General features: G+C 43.3%; 1 protein-coding gene across 4 annotated transcripts in view; it reads left to right on the top strand.

Moving 5' to 3' along the window:
* Positions 1-3688: 3688 nt before the first annotated feature.
* AADAT (aminoadipate aminotransferase) overlaps positions 3689-26088 on the top strand; it is a 59563-nt gene continuing 37163 nt past the window's right edge. Inside the window, exons 1-4 of one of the 4 annotated variants that reach the window (XM_070948405.1) lie at positions 3689-3834; positions 4088-4196; positions 15335-15451; positions 16086-16254. In XM_070948405.1, the coding sequence (XP_070804506.1) occupies positions 15385-15451; positions 16086-16254 (236 nt within the window). In that variant the 5' untranslated portion in view covers positions 3689-3834; positions 4088-4196; positions 15335-15384. Of the gene's footprint in view, positions 4197-12296; positions 12334-15334; positions 15452-16085; positions 16255-26088 lie in introns of those variants that run through there. The other 3 variants (XM_070948406.1, XM_070948404.1, XM_070948407.1) reach the window with 3 other exon arrangements.

The following is a 26088-nucleotide window of genomic DNA, read 5'->3' as shown; positions in this document are numbered from 1 at the left end:
AAAAGACTTAGAAAAGAGCATTTCTGAGATGGTTGCTAAAGGAAAATAAAATTTTATCTTCAGTTTGGAAAGAACATGGTGACAAGAAAACCTAAATTACAAACTTAAGAGGCTGCATTGTACTCTCTCCTGTAATACATATAGAGGGGAAGAGAGTGAATCAGTTAAGTGCCTACATTGCTAAATTGAACAGGCCAGATTAAGAAAACAGAGGAGGTTTAATTGGTAGAGGAAGCTGGTGTGTGTGTGTGATAATGAGTTAATAATATGAGATAATAATATTAAGCCAGCCCGGCTTGATGAAAAAAGAAAGTTTTAAGGGCACGGCAGAAGGCACCGAGGTCTTGGATTCTCCTTATCTCAGGGGGCAGCTGGTTCCATAGGGTAGGTGCCCCCACAGAGAAGGCCCTCCCTCTGGGGGTCACCAGCCTACATTGTTTGGCTGATGGCACCCCGATGAGGCCCTCTCTATGGGAGCGCACGGGTCGATGGGAGGTTGTCGGTAGCAGCAGGCGGTCTCGAAGATAACTAGGTCCTATGCCATGGAGTGCTTTAAGGTGGTAACCAACACCTTGAAGCGCACCCGGAAGACCACTGGGAGCCGGTGCAGCTCGCGCAGGAGCGGTGTTATGTAGGAGCGCCATGCAGCTCTCGTAATTACCCATGCGGCTGCATTCTGGACCAGTTGGAGCCTCCGGGTGCTCTTCAAGGGGAGCCCCATGTAGAGAGCGTTGCAGTAGTCCAGGTGAGAGGTGACGAGGGCATGAGTGACTGTGCACATGGAATCCCGATCAAGAAAGGGTCGCAACTGGCGAATCAGGCGAACCTGACAAAAGGTCCCCCTGGCTACAGCCATCAGATGTTCCTCCAAGGACAGCTGCGTATCCAGGAGGACTCCCAGATTGTGCGCCCTTTCCGAGGGGGCCAAAGACTCGCCCCCAATAGTCAGCGATGGAGTCAGCTGACTATATTGGGATGCCGGGAACCACAGCCACTCAGTCTTGGAAGGGTTGACCTTGAGCCTGTTCCTCCCCATCCAGATCCGCACAGCCTCCAGGCACTGAGACATCAGTTCAAGGGCATTGTTGGGGTGGCCTGGGGTGGAGATGTACAGCTGGGTGTCATCAGTGTACTGGTGGTACTTCACCCCAAAGCCACGGATGATCTCACCCAGCGGCTTCACATAAATGTTGAACAAAAGGGGCAAGAGGACCGACCCCTGAGGCATTCCACAGATGAGAGGCCTCGAGGTCGACCTCTGGCCCCCTGCCAACACAAACTGCGACTGGTCAGAGAGAAAGGAGGAGAACCACCGTAACACGGTGCCCCCCATCCCCAACTCTTCCAACCGGTGCAGCATGATACCATGGTCGATGGTATCAAAAGCCGCTGAGAGGTCTAACAGGGCTAGAACAGAGGAGCAACCCCTGTTCCGAGCCCTCCAGAGATCATCTACCAACGCGACCAATGCCGTTTCCGTGCTGTGCCCAGGCCTGAAACCCGACTGGAACGAATCTAGATAAGACGTTTCCTCCAGGAATTGTGGAAACTGTCGCACGACCACACTCTCAACAACCTTCGCCACGAAGCGAAGGTTGGAGACAGGACAGTAGTTGGCCAATACTGCTGGGTCCAGGAAGGGCTTCTTGAGGAGAGGCCTCACCACCGCCTCTTTCAAGGCTGTGGGGAAGTAACCCTCACTCAACGAAGCGTTAATAATTCCCTGGAGCCAGCCTCGTGTAACCTCCCGGGAAGCCAATACTAACCAGGAGGGACACGGATCCAGTAAACATGTGGCCACACTAAGTCTCCCCAAAATCCTGTCCACATCATCAGGGGTCACAGAGTCAAACTCTTCCCAGATAACATTCTCAAGACTATTCCTCGCCACCCTGCCTGAATCTACCCAGTCAGAGTCCAAATCCCCCCGGATCTGAGCGATTTTGTCATACAGATATTGTCTGAAATCCTCAGCCCTGCCTTCCAGGGGGTTCTCCCACACTCCCGGTTGAAGCAGGGAGCGGGTCACCCTGAACAGGGCGGCCGGACGATTCTCTGATTACGCAATAAGAGCGGAAAAGTAATTAAACTTTGCCGCTTTTATCGCCACTAATGTTAAATGCATAACATTTAAACATCTGTGGCTATATTTAATATTGCCCTGTATAGACTCATTGAAAGCAATGGGACTAGATAAAGTAAGGCCCCATTAGATAAAGTAATGGGACTAGATAAAGTAATGGGTTTGATGAAATGTCCTGCAGAAAGACAGCATGATGTAGTAGTTAAAATGCTGCAGAAGGAAGAGAGACACGGGTTCTAGTCATCCTCTGGTCACAAGTCAGCTGAGAAATCTTGGGCCAGCCACTCCTTCAGAACCCCAAATACCAACAGATTCTGTGAAAAGCCAACTGATAAATAAAACCCTTGGCATCATACATTGTAAATTCTCAACAAGAACTAGGAGCCTGCAACCACATAGGACAAATACTACAAAAACAACTAAAGAGCCAGTTTTAATCTTCATTATATATATTTCACAGGACAGTTATCCTTCAATTATTGGCCTATGTATTTACATTTTTCATTAGTTATCGGGAGGGTCATCAATACTAACTTTTTAGTAGATTTTTATTTATCAGATAGCTTGCCATAGATGTCAAAGGATCTTGCAGAAGTTTTCAGTAAGGAGTCTAACGTGCTCCCTCCCCATTGTCCCACAGGCTGTGCAATCAAGATATTAGCAGGGGTAAAATTGCCTAACCGCAAGATGTATGTGATGAGCCCAGGGAGATGGAGCAGCTGAGGAATTTTGTAAACAAGAACCTAGCTAGAGGATTTATCCAGCCAGCAAAATCCTGGGTGGCAGCCCCTGTATTTTTCAAGAAGAAAGATGGGTCCATAAGACTGCATGGGTTTCTGTGAAATTAATGGAGTGTGCATCCAGAATATGTACCCCCTCTCCCTCACGAAGGACATGCTAGTATACTTATCCAAAGGAAAGATATTCACCAAGCTGGATTTGAGGGAAGTGAATTATCAAGTAAGTATCAAAAAGGGAGATAACTGAAAAACAGCCTTCAATTGCCCCCTGGGATGCTACCAATTCGTCAGAGGCTTTTAAAAGCTTTTTTTTTACAACCTCTTCAGCCAAAGAGGTTGAAGAAAAAATGTTTTTAAAAGAAAAAAAAAGCCTCTGCCCATCAGGCAACTCAGCTAGGATTGTCAAAGGTTTTTAAAAGCATTTTTCTACAACCTCTTCCACCAGAGGTTGTAGAAAAAATGTTTTTAAAAGTAAAAAAAAAAAAAAAAGTTGGCCGTGCCCACCCTTACATTACCCCCACCACCACCAAGCCAGGTGTACAGAACGACAAATTTTACATTTCACCACTGCTTTAGTATTGGTTTGCATGTTCCAGAGCTGTGCTCTCCTTGTGAGTTTAAAACTGTCCAGGAAAAGCTTACCTTAAATTAATTACCACACACCTTGGACTGAAATCCAGCCACTAATATTACATTACTCTTGATGTTTGCTTTCTTTTAACTGTTGAATCCGTTTTGACCATTTTTTAGTGAAGCACACACACACACACACACACACACACACACACACACACACACACGAAGACACGCGCGCGCACGCTTACAAACATCAGCGCACTTGCCCAGAACAAGCCAAGCACTTCAGCGAGGCAAGGCCAGCTGTTCTGCAAGCCTAAAACGGATTCCTGACTTCCGGGAGGCCTGGGAAGGCAGCGGAGCCATAAAAACTGAACGGAGAAGCCTTTCTGTAGTCCCGAATCTGAGAATTGGCTGGCAATCAGCGGTGGGAAGGTTCGGGTAGTTTCAGTGGCTCGTTCTGAGCAGCAGCAGCAGCAACAACAACAAAGCGCAGGCCCCGCAGTCGCCGTGCTTCCTTAGAGCTCACCTTTGGCTGCCGGACGGCCATAACGCTTGAAAGCTGACCGGCACCCTCGATATGTGTTCCCTTCCTATGTCTTTCTTGGGCCGGCCTTGTCCAGTGTTTCACGGAGGCTTTTCCATTCGTTCGCCTGGCTCATGGTTTTTTGTGTTCTCTTCTTTGAAGGAAATGCGGTGGGCGGAGTAGAGGAGTGTGGCTTTGCTTAATTTTCTTCGTCCTGCCTGTTCCCGTTTCCAGACCAGCAGCGTCCCAAATTGCGGTGTTGGAGCCACAGGTAGGGAAACCTAAAGCTATGCTTTCTGCCCACGAACGGTACCCCAATAGTTCCTCTCGTTTTCTAGAATAAGCTTCCTATTCCTGGGTGGCTGGGGAGAGAATGAGAGAGTGCGAAGTGGAAAGTGATTGAAGAGAAACGTTCCGCGTCTGTTCAAGAAAACAACCATGTAGGGTACGTATAAGAGAGAATTCTTCCTCAGTGTTGCATGGGCTACCTTATATGGATTACTGTATTTAAAAAAATTGAACAACCACTAGATGGCAGCATAGAGATACAGAAAATATTCTTTTCACTTTATAGTACTCATCCGGAAGTTTCAGAGCAGATATGGTAGATACAGATGCCTGGAATAAATAACCAAACAAAATCCACATGAGGTATAATTGCCCTAATGTTGCCTAATATCTTTATACAAACCCAACCGTTGTAATTTGTGGCTAGGGAGCCAGTTTGGTCTGGTGGCTAAGGTACCAGTTTAGAAACCATAGATGAGTAGTCACCTGAAGCATGAAAGTCTACTGGGTGACTTCAGGCCAGTCACTCTCAACCTAAACAATAGGAAGAAGAAACCCTAACAACATGTGGTTAGTTCTAGTTGAAGGTATCTCTTATGAGTTATGCATCTGATTTTTTCCAGAATAGTGGTGCTCTCAAATATATTTCTAGACAAATTGTAATAGGAAGAAGAAAAAATAATTAAAATTAAAATTTTGTTCCTCATACATAATAGCTGAGAAGTGTGTAGTAAAAATATCTAGTCTTATCAGTGGGCTTGCACATCATTTATTGTAGTTGTTAATATAAGAGGGGAGGGGTGGTTGCTTATTGGAAAAATACATTTTATATATAGAATGGAATTCTTTATTGGCCAAATGTGATTAGACACACAAGGAATTTGTCTCTGTGCATAAACTCTCAGTGTACATACAACAATAGTGATAAGATCATTATCATAGTCATTGTAAAAATACATCATAAAACATTAGATACAACACTTAGTGATAGTCATGGATACTAAATAAGCAATCAACAAATCATACCACGGATGCAAGATGCAAGCAACAAGTTATAGTCATAAAATAAGGTGATAGGTAATAGGAAAGATGAGAATAATGATGGTAAAACTGCCTTTCTAGATAGTTTGACAGTGTTGTGGGAATTAGTTGTTTAGCAGACTGATGACATGGGGGGAAAAACTGTCCTTGTGTCTAGTTGTTCTGATGTGCAGTGCCCTATACCATTGTTTTGAGGGTAGAAGTTGAAACTGTTGATGTCCAGGATTCGAGGGGTCTGTAAATATTTTCTCAGCCCCCTTTCTCACAGCCCTCCTCAACACCCTTTCTGAGGACCTATATACTTGTGCAGTATATAGGTCCTCAGTGGAAAGCAGACTGGTAACAATTGTTATTTCTTTGATGAGGGTGTGACATTGTCCAGATGAGGGTTGTATCAGTCAGATCTGATGCTGGCTGAGTCATAATTTTTGACCACTCCCCTTGCTCCTCCCCTTTCAGGCTCAGTTTAGACTCAGTCTGCCTGAGAGAAACATCTCCTGCAGATCTGGCTCTACAGCCCAGGTCTGTTCAATATCATAATATTGTAAGTTTTTCTTTTCTTTTTGATTTTACCACTTAATTTCTAATTATTTTTTAAATTTGTTACTTCCCCTTTAAATTTTTCTAAGGTACCGGTCTACCAGGCTATATATATATTTTTTTCTCTTTTTCTCCCCCTTTTGTAGCCTGCCGGTCCTGTTTGTTGAAGCGATCTGGTTTTCCAGGTTTTGCTTCGCTCCTGGCAGTGGCCATTTTGAAAGCCCCATTTTAAAAGGGAACTTTTTTTCCTTTCCCTATTTGTGTTGGTGGGGTTTTTTCTGCTGTATCCCACCAACGATTGTCTCAACTGGGCTCAGACCACATTGCCACCAACGGAAAGAGCGATTTCCTGACTTCCAAATCAGGATCCCTAAATTCGGCCACCGCCCATGCCGCAGCTATCCCAAAACCGCCGGTCAGCTGTAAGGCGGTTATTGAAGCGCCGCGGCACCTTTGAAGAGGTTTTTTTTGCCGCTTTGCCACCAATGAGCCTGGGGAAGTTTGAATCTTTGATTTCTCTCCCTTTTACCACCAACGGAGTTTGGGAAGAGGGGCAAGTTTATCCTTGCCTCTCCTTGTGGCATTCCAGCCAGCGTTTTTTTTTTAGCGTGGCTGTAGGGGTGCTGTGGAGGTCTGTTTCTAGATTTCCTAGACAGCTGCCTCTGGAGTAGAGTTGATCCTGCTCAGTGTGACCTGGCAGCCATCGCGTTTAACGCCAGAGTCGTCGCCATCTTGTTTTTTCTCAACCACGTGGCGAAAGTGAAACTAAATCTTCTCCAGTCGACATCTTGGTCGCAGTGAGTATACTGAAGATGGCGGATCGTTCTTCCCAAGGGGAGGGAAATACTAAGCACACTGGGAAGAAATCAACTTCCAAACGCAAGTATTCTTCCAAAACAGGGGAAAAGGATTTAGCAAAGATGCATAAATCCTCTGAGGAGCAAATTAGCGAGGTTCCTGCAACTGTGCCTGGTGAGGAAGCTTCTCCTCCCCCATCTACCCCCCCTCCTCCCATTTCAACTGTTAACCAGGCTTGGTCATCAGAGGGAGAGGGTAATGTTCTTCAGCAAGAACAATCCACCTTACAAGACCCTTTTGCAGACCAATTATTATCTCCTGCAACTCCTTAATTTGGTGGGCATGTGGCAGCCGTTGCTTCTACAAGGGATTCCCCTATGCCTGTGTTAACTCCTGAAGGATTGAGGATTCTGATTGATCAGGCTGTTGCTGCTCGAATGGCAGCTAACATTCATGGTCACCACTCTGGCTCTGTTATTTCTGAGTGTTCTGCCCATATTAGAATTTCCCCTGCAGTCAGCCTTACTGGTTCTCATTCTCCTGCAGCATCCAGAGTTAGTGAAGCCCTTGTGTTTGAGGAAGAGAGACATTCTGACCTATCAGATGATGAGGGCATAATTCAAGATCAACCTGCCTTTACAGGTTTATTTCCCCCTAATAAATTCAAATCCTTATTGCACAAGGCTCGCTTAACAGCCGCCTTAAAGGAAGATGAATACTTTAAAGAAATTCAGGAGGCCCAGCAGAGTGGATCACAGGGGCCTTTTTCTGAGCCCCCCCCCCGATCTCTGTTATGTACCAACTCCACAGCTGTTCATAGATGTGGGCTTTAAAAAACAGTGGGCTGGACCTGCAACCATGGCATCTGCACATGGTTCAGATAAGAAATATTATGCTGTTGCTCCACAGTTTGCTAAGCTCTTACAAGTTCCCCCAGCGGACAGCCCTGTAGCAGCCCTCTCCTCTTCTTCTTCATATGGGGCAGGGGATACCTCTGAAGGGCTGAGACCAGAAGACAAAAAATTGGAATTTCTTTTTAAAAAGAACCATCAGGCTTCAGCATGGGCAATTCAATCAGCTTCATCAGCCTCATTCTTTAATAAAACAACCATCCTTTGGCTTCAACAACTACAGGCTAGAGTACCCCCCAGTGAGGTTCGCCTCCATCAGGATATTAATAAAATCATTGCTGCCACTCAATTTTCAGCTGATGCAACCTTAAATTCAGCCAAATTTGCATCCAGAGCTCTAGCCTCTACAGTTTCAGCCCACAGAATGCTCTGGCTTCGCCAGTGGCCTGCTGACCTTAAGGCCAAATGGCGCTTAGCTGCAGCTCCATATTCTGCAGAAAAATTATTTGGCGAATCACTTGACCCTCTTCTTGTAGAAACCCGAGACAAGCGAAAGGTTTTGCCTTCATCATTCAAACGGGCTGAAAGAAGGTCCTCGCCCTTTTACAGGAGACCTTCCCTTCGTCCCTACTCCCAAGGGAGTCTCTCCAGGCAGGAATATCTTCAGGGATCCTATAGGTCTTTGGACCGTCAATACTTTCGGGACAGGAACAGGCAATTCCAGCCCAAGCGATCCTTTCGGGGCTCTGGCTACCGCCAGTCCCGCAGTCGTAAGTGACTCACCGCCAAATCCTCCAGTAGGGGGTCGTCTGTCCTTCTTTGCGGACAGTGGGAAAGGTCAACTTCAGACCTCTGGGTCCTTTCAGTAGTGAAATTCGGGCTCCCCCTGGAATTCCTCTCCAAGCCTCCAACCCGCTTTCTTCAATGTCCACCTTCCAAAAGCGAAGCCAGATGTCACTTAATGAACCAGGCTGTTCAGCACCTCCTGCAGATACACGCCATAGAGGAGGTCCCCCACGATCAATGGAAACGAGGGTATTACTCCATCCTGTTCATAGTCGCAAAGTGGTCGGGGGGGTGGAGAGCCATTCTGGACTTAAAAAATCTCAACTCACACATAGTGTATCACAGATTCAAAATGTGTTCACTAACTTCTATTCTTCAAGGGATTCATCCCAACGATTTTCTAGTTTCCATAGACCTCATGGAGGCTTACCTTCACATTCCCATCCTGCCAAATCATCGACAATATCTCCGATTCAGCTATGCAGGAAAGCATTTCCAATACCGGGCTCTTCCCTTCGGGCTGGCATCTGCACCAAGAGTATTCACAAAGGTCCTGGCAGTCGTGGCAGCTCACCTGAGGCAAAAACCGGTAAGGATCCAGGCTTACCTGGACGATATTCTAATTCAGGCTCATTCTCAGGAACAAGCCTCGCATGACTTGGACCTCACGATCCGAACCTTGAACGATCATGGGTTCCTGGTCAACTACGAAAAGATTCAGTTAGTGCCAGTCACCAGGATCACCCATCTTGGCGCCATCATAGACGCAAGTCAAGGGACCGTTTACCTAACCTTGGAACGGCGGTCCGACATCAGGGACCTAGTAACTCATATTCACAAAAGCCCATCAGTTCCATTGGCCGCTCTATCCAAGCTCCTGGGCAAGATGGTTTCGTGCGTTCAGATTGTTCCATGGGCGCACCTTCATGCCCGCCACTTGCAGTGGTTCCTGCTTCCATTCCAACGGAAACGCCAGGCCCACACCATGTTGACAGTCAAAGTTCCACTCTCAGTCAGGTGATCGCTACATTGGTGGAGATCGCCTTCAATAGACAAAGGGTGTCTCTTCATGAATCACGACCGACTTGTACTCACTACAGACGCCAGCCTCCATGGATGGGGGGCTCATCTCGCATCGCAATTGGCTCAGGGCCGCTGGTCTGCCTCTGACCTCACCAACCCTATCAACTGGCTGGAGCTGAAGGCCATCTGTCTCGCTCTCATGCAATTTCAACAGTTTGTGATGAACCGCCACGTTCTGATTTTGACAGACAATATGGCGGCGAAGTCACATGTCAACCGTCGGGGGTACCCACTCGAAGCGTCTCATGGAGGAATCATTTCGCCTAGGCAGGTGGGCAGAACAACATCTCCTCTCCATCAGAGCGGACCACATAGCGGGGACGGAGAACACACAAGCAGATTTCCTCAGCAGGAACGAGGTGGACAACAGCGATTGGCAGATCCATCCCGACATATTCCATCAGATGTGCAACCGGTTCGGCATTCCAGCCATAGATCTCTTCGCCACGAACTTGAACACCCAACTCCCTCGCTTCTTCTCGAGGTTCCCGACGCCTGGGGCGGAAGGGATCAACGCTCTTCGTCTCACCTGGCCACCGGGGCTCCACTACGCCTTCCCGCCACTGCCCCTGATTCCGGCTCTAATTCGGGAGATCATCACCGAGGGGGCAGAAGTTATCCTTGTGGCCCCACACTGGCCACGCCGTCCGTGGTTCGCAGACTTAGTCAGTCTCTCCACATCTCACCCGTGGAGGATTCCACCAGACAAGATTGTGCTGCGTCAGGGAACCCTTCTTCATCCGGATCCTCAGTGGCTCCAACTGACTGCATGGCACTTGAAGGGGCCCGGTTAAGGCGGGACAATTACTCGGATAGGGTGATTCACATTGTTCAAGCCTGCAGACCTAGATCCACAGTCTGACTCTACAATATCACCTGGCTCGCCTTTTATAGGTGGTGTCGATCCCGCCAGATTGATCCTGTTGCAGCCTCACCTTCCCAGGTCCTGGAGTTCCCCCGAGATGGGTTTGACCGTGGCCTGGCTCATAGCACCCTTCGGAGACATGTGGCGGCTCTGTCTACGGCCTTGTCCAGTCCAACTGGTCAACCATTCACTCAACACCCTGTGATAAAAAAGTTCCTGCGAGGAGCTAGGCTCTTACAGCCCTCCTCAATTCATAGATATCCTACTTGGGATTTGCCCAAGGTCCTTAATGCATTAACAGAAGCTCCCTTCGAGCCCCTCCGCACAGTCCACCTTCGTTTCCTCACACTTAAGGTAGCCTTCCTCATAGCCATAACTTCAGCCCGTCATATTTCGGAGCTGGCAGCCCTCTCAGTTAGGGAGGATCTCTGTGTCTTCCGACCGGACACAGTTATTTTGAGATTAGACCCCTCATTTATTCCTAAAGTTAATTCTTTCTTTCACAGGGCTCAGGAGGTTATTCTCCCCAGTTTCTGTCCACAACCTTCTCATACCTTGGAGCGAAGGTGGCATGCCTTAGATGTGCGGAGGGCTCTCAAAATTTATATCAAAAGGACTGCCCCCTTCAGAAAATCAGAGGCCTTATTTGTTTCATTCTTACCAAGTTCTCAGGGACACAAGGTCTCTTCTGCTACGATTGGTCGCTGGATCAGGGCCTGCATCGACTCGGCATATCAGGCCCAGGCGATCCCTGTTCCCAGTCGCATTACTGCCCACTCCACTTGGAGTGCTGCTACTTCAGCAGCTTGGGCGACCCAGGCCTCCCTTGAGGAGGTCTGTAGGGCGGCCACCTGGTCTACCCCTTCGTCATTCATATGCCACTACAAAATAGATGTTTTTGCTTCGGCCGAAGCGTCATTTGGCAGGAGGATTTTGCAGCAGGTGCATCATGCAGGGGTCTCCCCAGGCCCTTCGACATCCCGCCCTTGAGACTGACAAAACTTTGGTATGTCCCTCATCTGGACAATGTCACACCCTCATCAAGGAAATTGGGCATTGGTCTTACCTTAAATGCCAGATTTCTTGAGTAGGGGTAACATTGTCCAGCCCCTCCCTCTGTCTCAGTGCCTGTTCAGTTTATTGTTCTTGTTTAAGAGGTTTTTTTCCAGTTGTCCCGTTGGACCGAATTTTTATTCCTGACAATGATGGTTCCTGTTGGAGATCCTTCTTGTGGCCTTCCTTCGTCAAAACTGAGCCTGAAAGGGGAGGAGCAAGGGGAGTGGTCAAAAATTATGACTCAGCCAGCATCAGATCCGACTGATACAACCCTCATCTGGACAATGTCACCCCTACTCAAGAAATCTGGCATTTAAGGTAAGACCAATGCCCATTTTCTGCAGTTCTAATTATCCGTTGAAGATTTTTGTTTGTCTTGATTGGTTGCAGTGCCAAACCAGACAGTTATAGAGGTGCAGATGACAGACTTAATAATTACTCTGTAGAACTGAATCAGCAGTTCCTTGGGCAACCTGAGCTTCTTGAGTTGGCTCAGGAAGAACATTCTTTGTGTGCTTTTTTGATGACGTATTTGATGTTAGATGTCCATTTTAAGTCTTGAGATATTATAGAACCTAGAAACTTGAAGGTCTCTACTGTTGCTACTATGTTGTCTAGTATTGTGATTGGTGGTAGTGTAGGAGGGCTTCTCCTAAAATCTATTTCCATTTCTATTTCCATTCCCATTTTTATGTAAAGATATGTAACGTATAATCCCTTGAAAAACATTTTTTTCAACTTAGAGTCCTCCCAATGTGTTAGACCAGTGGCCCCCAAACTTTTGGACACCAGGGACCGATTCCATGGAGAAAGGTTTTTCTGCAGAGCAGAGAGGGCCTGGTTTTGCATGCTGCCTGCATCTGGGGGATACGGCTTTGCTTGTTTGTGCAGCCTGGTTGCTCGCATGCCACAGACTGGTGCCTGTCTATGGATTGGGGGTTGGAGACCCCTGTGTTAGATTACAACTCCTTTACTTACCAGAAAGAAAAGTCAGCCTTAGAATTCCAAGCTGAACACGATTGGACAGTAACTAGTTAGTGCTTCTGTTCAAGAATTCATAGCAAAAACAGAAAATGGAAAGGGTGAACACAGAGTCATATGTAAGTTATTTTTATTTTCTATTTGCCTACAACGTTTTCAAGAACCAGATGCACTTATTGTTTTAACAGCTTTAGCAAAATCCCAAAAGCTGCATGGTATAGTAAATTTATCTTGCGTATGTCTACCACACATGCAATGAAGGTGCACATAATTGCATCATGATAAATACAATGGGCACTATCACCTTTGCATCCTTATCCCACATACATAAATGTTTTGGAGAACTGTTTAAGTAGCACTTAAATAAATTTTGTTTTGGAAAATGAAGCCTTGAAATAAGGTGTAAATAAAAACCCCAGATAATAAGGTAATCCCCAGGTTATCAGCGTTCTCTTAGCGAATGTTCAAAGTTACACAATAAGCGCCCCCTAGCGTTTACAAACAAGTCCCACAAACTACAAATGTTGCAACACCACAGCAGTTGATCGCTCTTACAAATGATTGCAGAGGCTCTGCAACATTCACTTTGCCTATTCCCCCCTCCCTCCCCCCGTGCTGGCTCTCCATAGGCACTAGGCCTGTGGATACTCACTTTGCAAAGATCTCGAGAGCCTTCGGTTTCTTGCCCTTCAGTGTGTACGCAGAGAATAGAGGCCTAAAGTACCGCAAGATCACGCTAGATCAGTAGTGCGAGAACTCACACTATTGATCTCGCATGATCTCACAGTACTTTAGGCCTCTGTTCTCTGCAAATGGAGGCCTGGATGAGAGCTGCAGGAAAAGACTTTGCAAATGGAGGGAAGGCCTGAAATATCGAAGCTTTCCCTTCATTTGCAAAGCCTTTTGCCATCTTTGCAAAAAGCCTTTACTGCCAAGAACAGAGCCTCCAGAGCACGTAACTCTGGAGCATCATGTTCGCCAGGAAAGGCCTTTCCTCAAGCCTCTGCTGAAGAGAAGCTCTGTTTTCAAGTGCCCCATTTCCATGCAGACAAAGTTTGCAGTCTCTGTCAGGGCAACAAGTGTTTGAGCGACCCTAGGGCAGTTGGAAACAGAGCAATTCACTCCGTTTCCAACCTGCCAGGGCCACTCAAACACTTGTCACCCTGACAGAGACTGCAAACTTCATCTGCATGAAATGGGGCACTTGAAAATGGAGCTTTTCTTTCCGTTTCCAATCCCACCCCCCCAGGGTCGCTCAAACATTTTTCGCCCAAAGACTGGAAATTTCTGGGGTGCATGATCTTGCGCAAGTTCAGGCACCCATCCGCTTTTGCAGAGAATGGATGCCTGATGTCCCACGGGATCAGGGCACCCAGAAGATTCCAGTCTCTGTGAGAAAAGTGGTTGCATACTAATGAGGGGCTTGGATCAATGAGAGTTCATTGCCCCAAAGCCTCACTTCGTGCAAATGCTTTTCCACACAGAGCCTGGAAACCTTTGGAGGAGACTCACTGAGGCTGCCCACCATTCCAGAAGTGGGAGGTAGGCTCGGTGATCAGAGAAGCCGAGCAGGGCACACTCATCCTGCTCTCCCTCTGCTCTCACCAGGAGCAGGCAAAGAAACAGAGACGCTGGGAAGGAGACAGATCTTCACAAGGGAAGTGACCTGGAGTGGCAGGTTGGGGAGGGAGAAGCAATTGTGCAGAGCATGAGGTATTTCAATGGGTTGGGGGAGGCCTTGGGTGGTCTGAAGCAGGTAGCCTGTTCCATCACTAGGACCCCCATGGCCTTCCCCACCCCAAGATACCTCGTGCACTGAACAAGCCTTGCATTCGATTAGCAAATGTGTGGGCGAAAGCAGGGAGTGATTGCATTCAAGGTGCGACATTCAGTCCCATGAATCCTCAGGTTATAAATGGAATGGGCAGGCTCCATTACATTTGTAACTCAAGGACTTAACCTGTGTGCAGGTGTCATGTTCATCTAGCTGGAACAAAGATTTTCAAATGAAACATAGCAATATTTCTGTTTTTGGAATATATCTCCACTATCTAAAGTTCTCAATCCGAAGACAGTCCCAGTTAATTTTGTGTTTTATCTGCATTTTTTTCTTGAATCATGAAAGAGAGAAAAAAACATTGCCCCCTGTTGCATTATTGTTTAATAAGTCTTAAACAAATCAAACAATGAATAGTATCTCCTATCCCACATCAGTATGAAACCATTTTAAATGCAAAGAAAGATGTTGAAAAAGGGGCCATACAATTGTTGGTAACTTCTAAATCTACAAATTTAGTATGAAGTGATATTCCATGTCTATGTACCTTTCCCGCCTTTTAATACTCACAAGAAATGTATGTGCATTTGTGCTTTTGTTTGTTTATGTCAGGGATAATGTATTGGGGGTGAACAACACTTACTTCTGAATGGCACAAGGGACAAAGAATTAGAACAAAGAAGCTAGGACAAACCCTGACTTTATTCCTTGTTAAAATTAATGTCCCTAATATTCCTTCTCATATATGTTTTATATATCCATTCTGATTATGTTGTAACACATTTTGTAATCTATATGTTTCTACATTATATTTATAATTTTGTCTTTTTTACAATTTCTTATCAGAATTATGTAAGTCCAGTTTTGAAAGCATGGGTAAAAAACAGAAGATTTTTAACTAAACAGATAATTTTTTAAAAAATCAGAATAGTTGGACAATGTCTTTTGTTTAGCAGTCCTTAAGGTATCCTTAAGAAGAGCCCAAATAGTGAACAGAAAATGGTGGTAATGTAAATAAGAGGCTTTCAACTCTATGAAAAATAGCATGAAAATTATCATTAATTTTAATATTTCGTATTGTATATCTTACATTGAATGTTTACTATTTTATGCTGTGTATCTTGACATTGAATATTTGGTAATATTTTTTCCAAAATTATTTCTCTTAACAGGAATATTTTTTGAGGGAAATATTTTGAACAAATAAAGTTTAAGTAATGAAAGATAGATGCAACCCATTCTCTTTTGAATGTTACGGTATGATTTCTTTAAATGCTTGTTGCAGATAATAGTATTTTAAAGCATACATTTTGTGTGCTTATTTTTATTTGTCTTGATTTTAGCTATATCCAGTTTATTTTGAAGATTGACTTTGCTACTTGGTGCATTAAGCATGAATTATTCACGATTCATTACTGCTGTAAGTGCAGCAAGAAAAGCATCTCCAATAAGAGTCCTCAGTAAGTATATATTTTTCAATTAATTCTTCAGACTTTCCCCAAGTTCTAGTTAGGGATTGTCATAAATATGATTATTAAGAAGACATGATATATGGAAGTGGGCACTTCTGGAATTTGTAAATTGTTGTGATTTTCCCCCCACAAAATAGCTGACATAAGAGAGCTTCCCATTCAGAAGAAAGGGTACCATGGTATCTTTGCCACTTATTTCCAAGAAGACAAATTTTTTTTGGGGGGGGGGGAGATAACAATGCTCAGAAATTTCATAGGAAACAATTATGTGAGCGAGTCTTCTTGGAGTTTTTTATTCCAAAATTTGTTTCATATAAAGTGCAGAAGTTCATTATTTCTGAAAATGTGTCATGGAAGATGGTACTTTGCATATTATCAGCTTTCTAGATAAATAAGTGAATACATAAATTAAAAAGTGCTGAAAACTAGGCAGCTATTTTAAAAAATGTCCACACAGGCTACCAGATTTGGCAAAAATTTAAATGACACCTAGGGGGCAACAAAGCATTGGGGTTTTTTTATTGCTATCTCATAACAGTCTGGATTTTTCCAACTCAAACTAGTAGCACTAATCATATCAGGTATGATTTAAGTTTTGTTTTTGTGTGTTCTTTTACTCTAGCTGAATTGATGCAGCAGTCTCCCCCATCATTAATTTCTCTGGCTGGAGGAGCACCAAATTCCAACACGTTTCCTTTCAAAACGGCTACCATTATAATTAAAGATGAAACAAGAGTTGAAATCAAGGAAGAGCTGATGAAGAGAGCTCTCCAGTATTCTGCTTCAGCAGGGTATTTTAATGGCAAATAAAAGTTGTGATTTTGAAACCACAAATTCCATAAAAAAAAATTTCCAAATGTGGGGGCAGGAGAGATAGTCTCCTTTATCTACTGTAGAGCTTTCTTTCCATTGTTTGACCTCTCTGAAAATGTTTAATGTAGGTAAGATAGGGAAATAGGGCAAAAATGGATACTTTACTTATCCAGAAATTAGCAGATTGTCTTGTGATCCCTACTTCACAACACTGCATTCTCTTGGAGCAGCAGGTCCACAACTTGGGGAATCCTTTTAAATCAAAGTGGAAAATATAGCTATGGAGGGTCTTTGTCCAGCGTAAGCTAGTACACCAGTTGCAGATGTCTTTAGAGTGGGAGATTTTAATGATAATCATTAGAATTAGAATACTGTATTTCGCCAAATGTGATTAGACACACAAGCAGTGTGCTTCAAGTGCAGAAGCTCTGTGTACATGCAAAGCAACAGAGTAATCATAATCATAATAATACCAATAATAGGGGGTAGTAAAAAAGATGATAATAATGCTACAGCCATATAACATGGGTAAATGTACATAGACATTAGATAGTACTGTGAGAATTAGATGTTCAGCAGAGTGATTGCACAAGGGAAGAAGCTGTCTCTGTGTCTAGTTGTTTTGGCATGCAATGCCCTATAACGTTATTCTGACCATTCAATATAGAGGTATTCTATGGAAGGCAGGCTGGTTGCAATTGTTTTTTCTGCAGTCCTAACTATCTGTTTGTGTTTGTACCCATCCTGTTTGGTTGCTATATCAAACCAGACAAGTATAAAAGTACAAATGACAAAGTTAATAATTTCTCTGTAAAATTATATCAATAGCTCCTGGAGCAGTCTCCAGGAAGAACATTCTTTGTTGTGCTTTTTAAAAAATGGTTCTAATGTTGGGTGTCCATTTCAAATCCTGGGAGATTATAGAACCCCAAAACTTGAAGGATTCTACTGCTGATATTGTGCTGTTGAATATAGTAAGGGGGTAGAATAAGAGGGCTCCTCCTAAAATACACTCTCATCTTATTTATTCTCTTGTTAATTCAAACATGAACAGTTGCAACCTACTCTGATTAAATTTGCTCTTGAAGACTATTCAGGTGATACAAATGCAATGGCTTATATGGTAGCAGGTGAAAATCACTATTGCAGAATTACACCAATATTACAGAAGTTGCATTAGTTATGAGGATTACTTAGGTTCAGGATAGGGCCATCTCCATCAGAGGCATTCTACCCATCCTATTTGGCTCCAAAGGGCTTCAAGACTTTTGAATCTGTCCCAATAGAACAGTCTTCTCCTGAAACCCACAGTGCCTCTGTAGACTTATTTTTCAAAGAGCAACTTAGACTTGATTCTTTCAAAGAACATTTGTAAATTAAGAGATGCAGCTTGGATTGTTTTTAACCAACAGATATTTACTATCACTAAATAGCGGTAATGAAAGTAATGGTAATGACAACTGCAAGAGTAAGTCTAAGCTAGGTTGTATTTTAAGTAAGCCGCAAAAGCTGGTGGTAAATCAGAGTGTTTTAACCAAGATCTAAAGCCATGATGGCAAACCTATGGCACATGTGCCAGACATTTATTTTATTTTATTTATTTATTTATTTATTTATTTATGTTGCAATATTTTCAGGATCAGACTCAATAAAGATAATAGAAGTTATAGGTTTAAATATAATTCTCTTTAATCATAATAGGCATTCTATATTCGCTGAATATTCAAGATAGAAGCGAGGAAAATGGGGAGGATGGCTCCTTTTATATACAAGGGGCGGAGCCAGGAATGGGAGTGGTAAAATATGAATACATTAAAGCTCAAGTAATAAGTTAACCCCTGATGTTCCATATATACATTATTTACACATTAGAGAATAAGGCATTTACATCTGACAAATCCCCCTCTAAATGCCGGTTCGTTATACAACACCAGTTACATTCAGATTCAGGACAATATAATACATATAATTTAGAAGTTAAATATTTGTGTTGTTTAGAAGGTAAGGGTTTTGTTAATATGTCAGCTAATTGTTCAGAAGTATCACAATGTATTGCTTTGATGAATCCGTCTTGAGATAGTTGTCTCACGTGCTTAAATTTTATATCAATATGCCTGGACCTTTGTCCAATTGCATCGGATCTAGAAATTTCAATGGCCGCTTTATTATCTTCATGCATAATAAATGGTAAAGTAGGTTTCTTCCAAACATCTGTGATCAAATCATTGAACCATACAAGGTTATTTGCAGCTTTAGACAAGCAAACATATTCTGCTTCTGTGGTAGAGGTGGCTACCAGTTCTTGTTTACCAGTATACCAGTAAACTGGACAATCGTTCAATAGAAAAACATAACCAGAGGTACTCTTTCTGCATGATGTATCACCAGCCCAATCTGCATCAGCATAACAAGTAATTTTTGGTTCTTTGTCATTATTGGGTTCCAATATTAAACAAAAATCTAATGTACTTTTCAGATATCTTAAAATTCTTTTGACAGCTTCCCAATGATACAAGGTTGGTTTGCTAACATATCTTGACAATAAATTGAGAGGTAATGCAATATCTGGCCTAGTCCAATTAGATATATAAAGGAGTGAACCTATAACTGATCTGTAAAATGTGTTGTCTTTAAACTCAGGGGAAGATTCATCATTGTTTCTAAGAAAATCAGTTTGCATAGGTGTGTCACATGTTTTGGCATTATTTAAGTTACATTTGTTTAGGAGTTCAATGATTTTATCTTTTTGAGTAAGTTTGAATCCCCTTTTTGTTTTGTTAATTTGTACACCAAGGTATTTATTCACTCTACCTAGTGATTTCAATGAGAAGTGTTCGTTTAACTTATTTACAAAGATTTCCCTGCTCTCTTTATGCTTTCCAATATATAAAATATCATCCACATAAATTAATACAAATTCAATATGATCATTACTCTTTTTTACAAAGAAACAGTTATCAGCAGTGGTGGCGTTGAAATCCATGGTCTTTAGTACTTTTACCAAACAATCGTACCATCTTTTGCCAGATTGCTTCAATCCGTACAGACTCTTATTTAGTAACCAAATTTCGTTCTTATTAGTGTATTGACTGTGTGGTGCTCTTACATATATTTCCTTATCTAATTTTGCATGTAAGTATGCAGTCTGTATGTCATATTGAAACACGTCTAGATTGAGTGCAGATGCTACTACAAGAGCTGTTTTGACACTCTCTGTTCTCACTGTGGGTGAATATGTGTCAGTATAGTCTTCTGGATATTTTTGTGCATAACCTTGTGCAACTAGTCTGGCCTTGTATAAGGTATTACCTCCTTCTAAATTCTTAATTTTATAAATCCACCTGGTACCTATAATTGTTTTATCCTTAGGTGCGATCGCAGGTGTGAATACATTTAATCCTTGTAAACTTTTCATTTCTTTTTCCATAGCTAGTTCCCATTTTTCTCTTTCTTCACGGGGAAGTTTCAATACTTCCTCATATGTATTAGGTGTTATTTGTTCTCCATCCATATGCATAATATAATCTTTGTATTTATTTGGTATTTGGTTTCTATTATTTCTAATATTTCTTTCAGGTTTGCTATGGTTGTCATGCAAATATCTGGCTTCCTTTTTTGTTAATGTGTCTGTCTTTATTTTATGCTGACTATTTGTCCAAGTTTTGGTTTTGTTCTTACTTTTGTTAATATTTTGATTTTCTGTTGTTCCTTCCTCGCAAGATATATTATCTTTGCTTTTATTAGGAAAAATTTCATTAAGGTGCAACTTAGACCAATTGGCCTGCTCATGAAACACAGCTGTTCTGGATACTATAAATTTGTTATTATTATCGATGAATCTGTACCCTTTGGTTCCAGTTTCGTATCCCATGAATCTTAATCTCCTGGATACGTTTTCTCCCTTTCTCCTCAATTGTTTAGGTATGTGCACGTCTGCAGTAACTCCAAATATGTGCATGTGTGCTAATTTAGGTTTTCTATTGTACATCACCTCATATGGTGTCTTATTCACAATACTGGACCATGTTCTATTTTGAGTGTAATTTGAATAATGTAAGGCTTCTGACCAAAATTGTTTGCCTAAACCAGCATCCTCTAATGTGCATCTAATCATGGTTTGTAGTGTGGAGTTCTTTCTCTCTGCAATCCCATTTTGAAAGGCAGAAAATGGATTGGACGTGAAATGTAGCATCCCTCTATCCTTTAACCATTGGGAGAATTCTTTAGACATGAATTCACATCCCCTATCTGTCATAATTTGTTTTATTCTGATATTATGTTGTGTTTCTATGCGTTTGTAGAATTCCTTAAATTTCTGAAAGGTTTCATCCTTGTGCTTTAATGTGTAAACAAAACCATAGCGACTGTAATCATCCACTATTGTTAGGAAGTAACGTTTTCTATAGGTAATTGATGGAGTTAATGGACCAACTAAGTCCATATGTACCAAATCAAAAATATTGTTAGTTGATCTGTTAGATTTTTTTGGTCTAGGACTGGTTTTTAGTTTGGTGGATTTACATACTGAGCATTCTAAATAATTTTCACAATTTTTTATTTTTACACCTTCTGCGTGTTCAGTCATTTTTTGTACTACAGGAAAGCTAGCATGTCCTAACTTCCTATGTAAGATATGAGCACACTCATCATGAATTGGTTTACCTATTTTTGGTTTCTTCTCATTGTGTGTATTTTTGTTATCATGAGTTAATTTACATTCATCATTGTCACTGTTACTGACATTTTCATCATCTGCTTCAATACAATCTTCCATATTTGAATCAATGTTATGTAACCATCTTTCTTTGGTTATCAGATAGGGTAGACCCCCTTTTATCATCACAGTGCCTACATTTGTTTTGTTCTTTTCTATAGTTGCTTTCCCCTTTGAGAAAACTATATTGATGTCAGATTCTCTGCTTAGTTTTATAGCACTTAGTATGTTGTGAGGTATTTCTGGGATTAATAATACCCCCTCTATTTTCCCTAAACCAGGCAAGGTCACATTTCCTCTGCCTAATACTTGAACCTTTTCTTGATTAGCTACCTTTATCACAAACTTATCTTCTGTAAATGAAGATAATATACTTTTGTTATTAGTGGTGTGATTTGTTGCACCAGAATCAATAAGCCAATTATTGTTCTCATCTTGTTGTGTTTTGGTGCTGTCTTGTTTATTTAGCCCATTTAGTGACCCAGATTTTCTCTCTTTTGAATTTTCTCTACCCCCTCTACTTTCTCTGTAGTTTGGTGGACTTCTATATTTGTGTCTATCTGTGGAAGATTGTCTGTAATTGTATTTGCTCCTATATTCTGGCCTATGTCTCTCCCTTGGGACTTTGGGACAGTCTCTTCTACTGTGTTCCCTGGATCCACAATTGTGGCATCTAAAGGCTTCATTATATTTATCTTGAAAGACTACTTTCCTAAAAGATTTGTGTTCTGTTTGGTTACTGGAACGATTTTTTCTTGAATTGTCTTCTGCTATCAATTTGTTAGATAGACTTTCTATTGATAAATATCCCAAATTAATGGTATCTAAGTGTGACATAAAGCTATCCCATGATGGATCAAGTGAATTGATAATAACACTTTTCATAGTTTGATCTGAAATCACTTCCCCCCTCAATTGCAGCTCAGCTCTTATTTTGTTTAGATTTATCAAATGTTCACTTATAGAAACCCCTGGTTTCACTCTAGAAGAAAAGAAATCCTTAGACATTCTTGTGGTTGTGGCTACGCTATCGCTGTGAAATAGATTAAACATGCATTGAATTATTTCTGATACAGTTAGGTTTGGTTTGATGCTATGATACATTGCAGGAGACACGCTAGAAATTATTATGAAAAATGCTCTATGATGTAAACAGTCTATTTTTAAAGTCCAAGGTCTTCTTGGAGGACTAGTTATAAAGAATAGTAAATTTTCTTTCATAAAAATAACCTGAAGCTGTTGGTACCACTCTTGTAAATTAATGCCATCAACTCTAAGTTTTGGGAAGTCACTGGGTAAGTTCCCCACATTATTTTGTCCATTACTTACAACCTGAGGCAGTCCGTGGTCTCTCAAGTGCAGGAAATTACAGAACGGCATTGGGATGCTTGTAACGAGTCTGCGCGGTTCTCTGGCCAGTTCAAGTCTTTCGGGGCCGTCTACGTAGTTTTGCACATGCGCGTTGCTCATTTCTTCTTTGGCGCCGTTGTGGAAGGTTCTCTCCATTTCAGCTCTCTCGATCCGCTCCTCTTCAGATGAGTCGGTCTCTGGCTCGGTTTTTGGGGCTTTGGTGATGGCGGCGGTTCTTCTCTTTCTCTTGTGTGTGCTGGCACTCGATTCTGTCTGCGGTGTAGGACGGAATCGGCATGGCTCTCTGGGCTCGGGTGTCGTCGTTTTCGAAGTCAGGATGGGAGCGTGCAGGTCTTGAGTTGTCGGTTTGATTGCTTGCTTCTTCGTTGATGTCTTAGAAATTTTCAATCTTGGCCCAAAAGCAGCAAAAAGTGTTTTCATTGCTGACTCTACTTGAGACTTTGTTAAATCGTCTTCACTTTCTGATTTTGGTTCATCTGAAGAGTTTGAGACTTCTTTTTCACTTTCTTCGTCTGATAGCGTTTTTCGCGCCAGAAATTTTGAACTGAGCGTTTTGATTGGCTCTGCTTCACTCTCTTTTGAAGTTCGTTGAAACCAAGATGGCTGCCGTTCAAAATTTCGCGCGGGGTCACATCTTTTCTTTTTTACAACTATTTTCTCAGTAGTCATTTCACTCACAGTTTTTTGATCTTTGGGTTTTTCTTTAATGATGTTTTTCTCTCTCGCTGCTCCGCTGTTCCTCAGCATCTCCTGGAGGTCCGCGATGAGGCTTTCATCATTCTTTTGGCTTTTTAGTATTTTTAATATTTCTGACCTGAGTTCGTTATTTTCTATCTCGATTTCTTCCTGGTCGTTATTTTCACTCATCAGTTCTTCTTCTTCAGTGGTGTATTCTTCGGATTCTCTCGAAATCGCATTAGTGGATTCGTTGATCATCTCTTGATCAGTTTCTATTTCTTTGCTGTAGGCCCTGGTGTTGGGCCTATCTTTCTTGGACATTTTTAATTACTTATTGAGTCAATTAACCATCCTCTGCTACCAGCTTGTTGCAATATTTTCAGGATCAGACTCAATAAAGATAATAGAAGTTATAGGTTTAAATATAATTCTCTTTAATCATAATAGGCATTCTATATTCGCTGAATATTCAAGATAGAAGCGAGGAAAATGGGGAGGATGGCTCCTTTTATATACAAGGGGCGGAGCCAGGAATGGGAGTGGTAAAATATGAATACATTAAAGCTCAAGTAATAAGTTAACCCCTGATGTTCCATATATACATTATTTACACATTAGAGAATAAGGCATTTACATCTGACAATTTATTTATTTATTTATTTATTATATTATATTTTTATACCGCCCTTCTCCCAAAGGACTCAGGGCAGTGAACAGCCATAATAAAACAATATACAAGACAAATTTAAAAATCATATTAAAATAATTCAATTTTGGCTGAATTTAAAATTCCCATTCTAAAACCCTTATAAAACCATATTAAAACCCATATTTAAAACCCAATTAAAATTATTGTCCCATCAGACCAGCTTGTTGGAATAACAGGGTCTTCAGCATACGACGGAAGGCACAGAGGTCGGGGATCCCTCGTATATCCGGGGGCAATTCGTTCCATAGGGCAGGAGCCCCCACAAAGAAGGCTTTCCACCTGGGAGTCGCCAGTCGACATTGTTCGGCCGACGGCACCCTGAGGAAGCCTTCTCTGTGGGAGCGTATCGGTCGGTGGGAGGCAGTCAGTGGCAGCAGGCGGTCCTGTAAATATTCAAGCCCTAAGCCATGGAGCGCTTTAAATGTGGTAACCAACACCTTGAAACGCACCCGGAAGACCACCGGGAGCCAGTGCAGCTCGCACAAGAGAGGTGTTACATGGGAGCGGCGGGTCGCCCCCATTATCACTCGCGTGGCCACATTCTGGACCAGTTGGAGCCTCCGGGTGCTTCTCAAGGGGAACCCCATGTAGAGAGCATTACAGTAGTCCAGACGGGAAATGACGAGGGCGTGGGTGACTGTGCGCAAGGCGTCCCGATCCAGAAAGGGACGCAACTGGGAGATCAGGTGAACCTGATAAAAGGCCCCCCTGGCTACAGCCGTCATATGATCATCCAACGACAGCCGTGAGTCCAGGAGGATGCCCAAGTTGCGAGCCCTCTCTGAGGGGGGTAAGATCTCATCCCCAATAGCCAATGATGGTTCTAGCTGGCTATATCGGGACGTCGGAAACCACAGCCACTCAGTCTTGGAGGGGTTGAGTCTGAGCCTGTTCCTCCCCATCCAGATCCGCATGGCCTCCAGGCAACGGGACATCACGTCAAGGGCATCATTGGGGTGACCTGGGGTTGAAATGTACAACTGCGTGTCGTCGGCATACAGTTGATACTTTACCCCAAAGCCACGGATGATCTCACCCAGTGGCTTCACATAAATGTTGAACAGGAGGAGCGAGAGGACTGACCCTTGCGGCACCTCACAAGTGAGGAGCCTCGAGGTCGAACTCTGTCCCCCCCGTCAACACAGACTGCGTACGGTCAGAGAGGAAGGAGGAGAACCACCATAACACAGTGCCCCCCACTCCCATCCCCTCCAGCCGAGACAGCATGATACCATGATGGATGGTATCAAAAGCCGCTGAGAGGTCTAGGAGGACCAGGACAGAGGAGCAACCCCTGTCCCGGGCCCTCCAGAGATCATCAACCAATGCGATCAATGCCGTTTCCGTGCTGTAACCCATCCTGAAGCCCGACTGGCATGAATCTAGATAGACAGCTTCATCCAGGAATCGAGGAAGTTGTCACACCACCACACACTCAAAAACCTTCGCCGCGAAGTGGAGGTTGGAGACAGGACAGTAGTTTGCTAATACAGCCAGGTCCAGGGAAGGCTTCTTGAGGAGGGGCCTCACCACTGCCTCTTTCAAGGTGGATGGGAAGACACCCTCACTCAACAAAGCGTTAATAATCTCCTGAAACCAGCCTTGTGTAACCTCCCGGGAGGCCAGCACCAAACAGGAGGGACACGGGTCTAATAAACGTGGTAGTGTTAAGCCTCCCCAAAATCCTGCCACGTCCTCAGGAGCCACAAGATCAAACTCGTCCCAGATAACACTCTCAAGACTCACCCCCATCATGCCGTCCGAATCTACCCAGTCGGAGTCCAGGCCATCCCGAATCTGAGCGATTTTATCATGCAGATATTGCACAAAATCCTCAGCTCTACACTGCAAGGGGTCCTCCCTCACTCCCACTTGAAGTAGGGAGCGGGTCACCCTAAACTGGGCCGCTGGGCGGTTCTCTGCAGATGCTATAAGAGTGGAAAAATAATTAGATTTCGCCACTCTTATTGGCTCTAGGTAGATCTTGATATAAGATCTCACCAGTGTTCGGTCAGATTCGGTACGGCTGGCCCTCCAATCGCTCTCTAGGCGTCTTTTCCGGCGCTTCATCTCCCTCAGCTCCTCAGAAAACCAAGGAACTGATTGAGATCGACACCGAGTCAGAGGCCGCAAAGGCGCGACACGGTCCAAGGCTCCAGCGGCCGCCCTATCCCAGGCGGCCACCAGTTCCTCAGCTGAGTTGTGAGTCAGAGCCTCTGGGAATGGCCCAAGGTCTGTCAGGAACCTCTCAGGGTCCATCAGGCGCCTGGGACAGAACCACCTGGTCGGTTCCGTCTCCCTGCGACAAGGGGAAGCTGTCTGAAAGTCTAGCTGAAGAAG

This window comes from Pituophis catenifer, unplaced genomic scaffold, assembly GCF_029215685.1.
Source record: "Pituophis catenifer annectens isolate HBS135680 unplaced genomic scaffold, rPitCat1.0.hap2 SCAF_8, whole genome shotgun sequence".
Lineage (NCBI taxonomy): Eukaryota > Metazoa > Chordata > Lepidosauria > Squamata > Colubridae > Pituophis > Pituophis catenifer.
The sequence above is the reverse complement of the archived record's forward strand: the minus strand, read 5'-3'. Positions and strand labels throughout refer to the sequence as shown.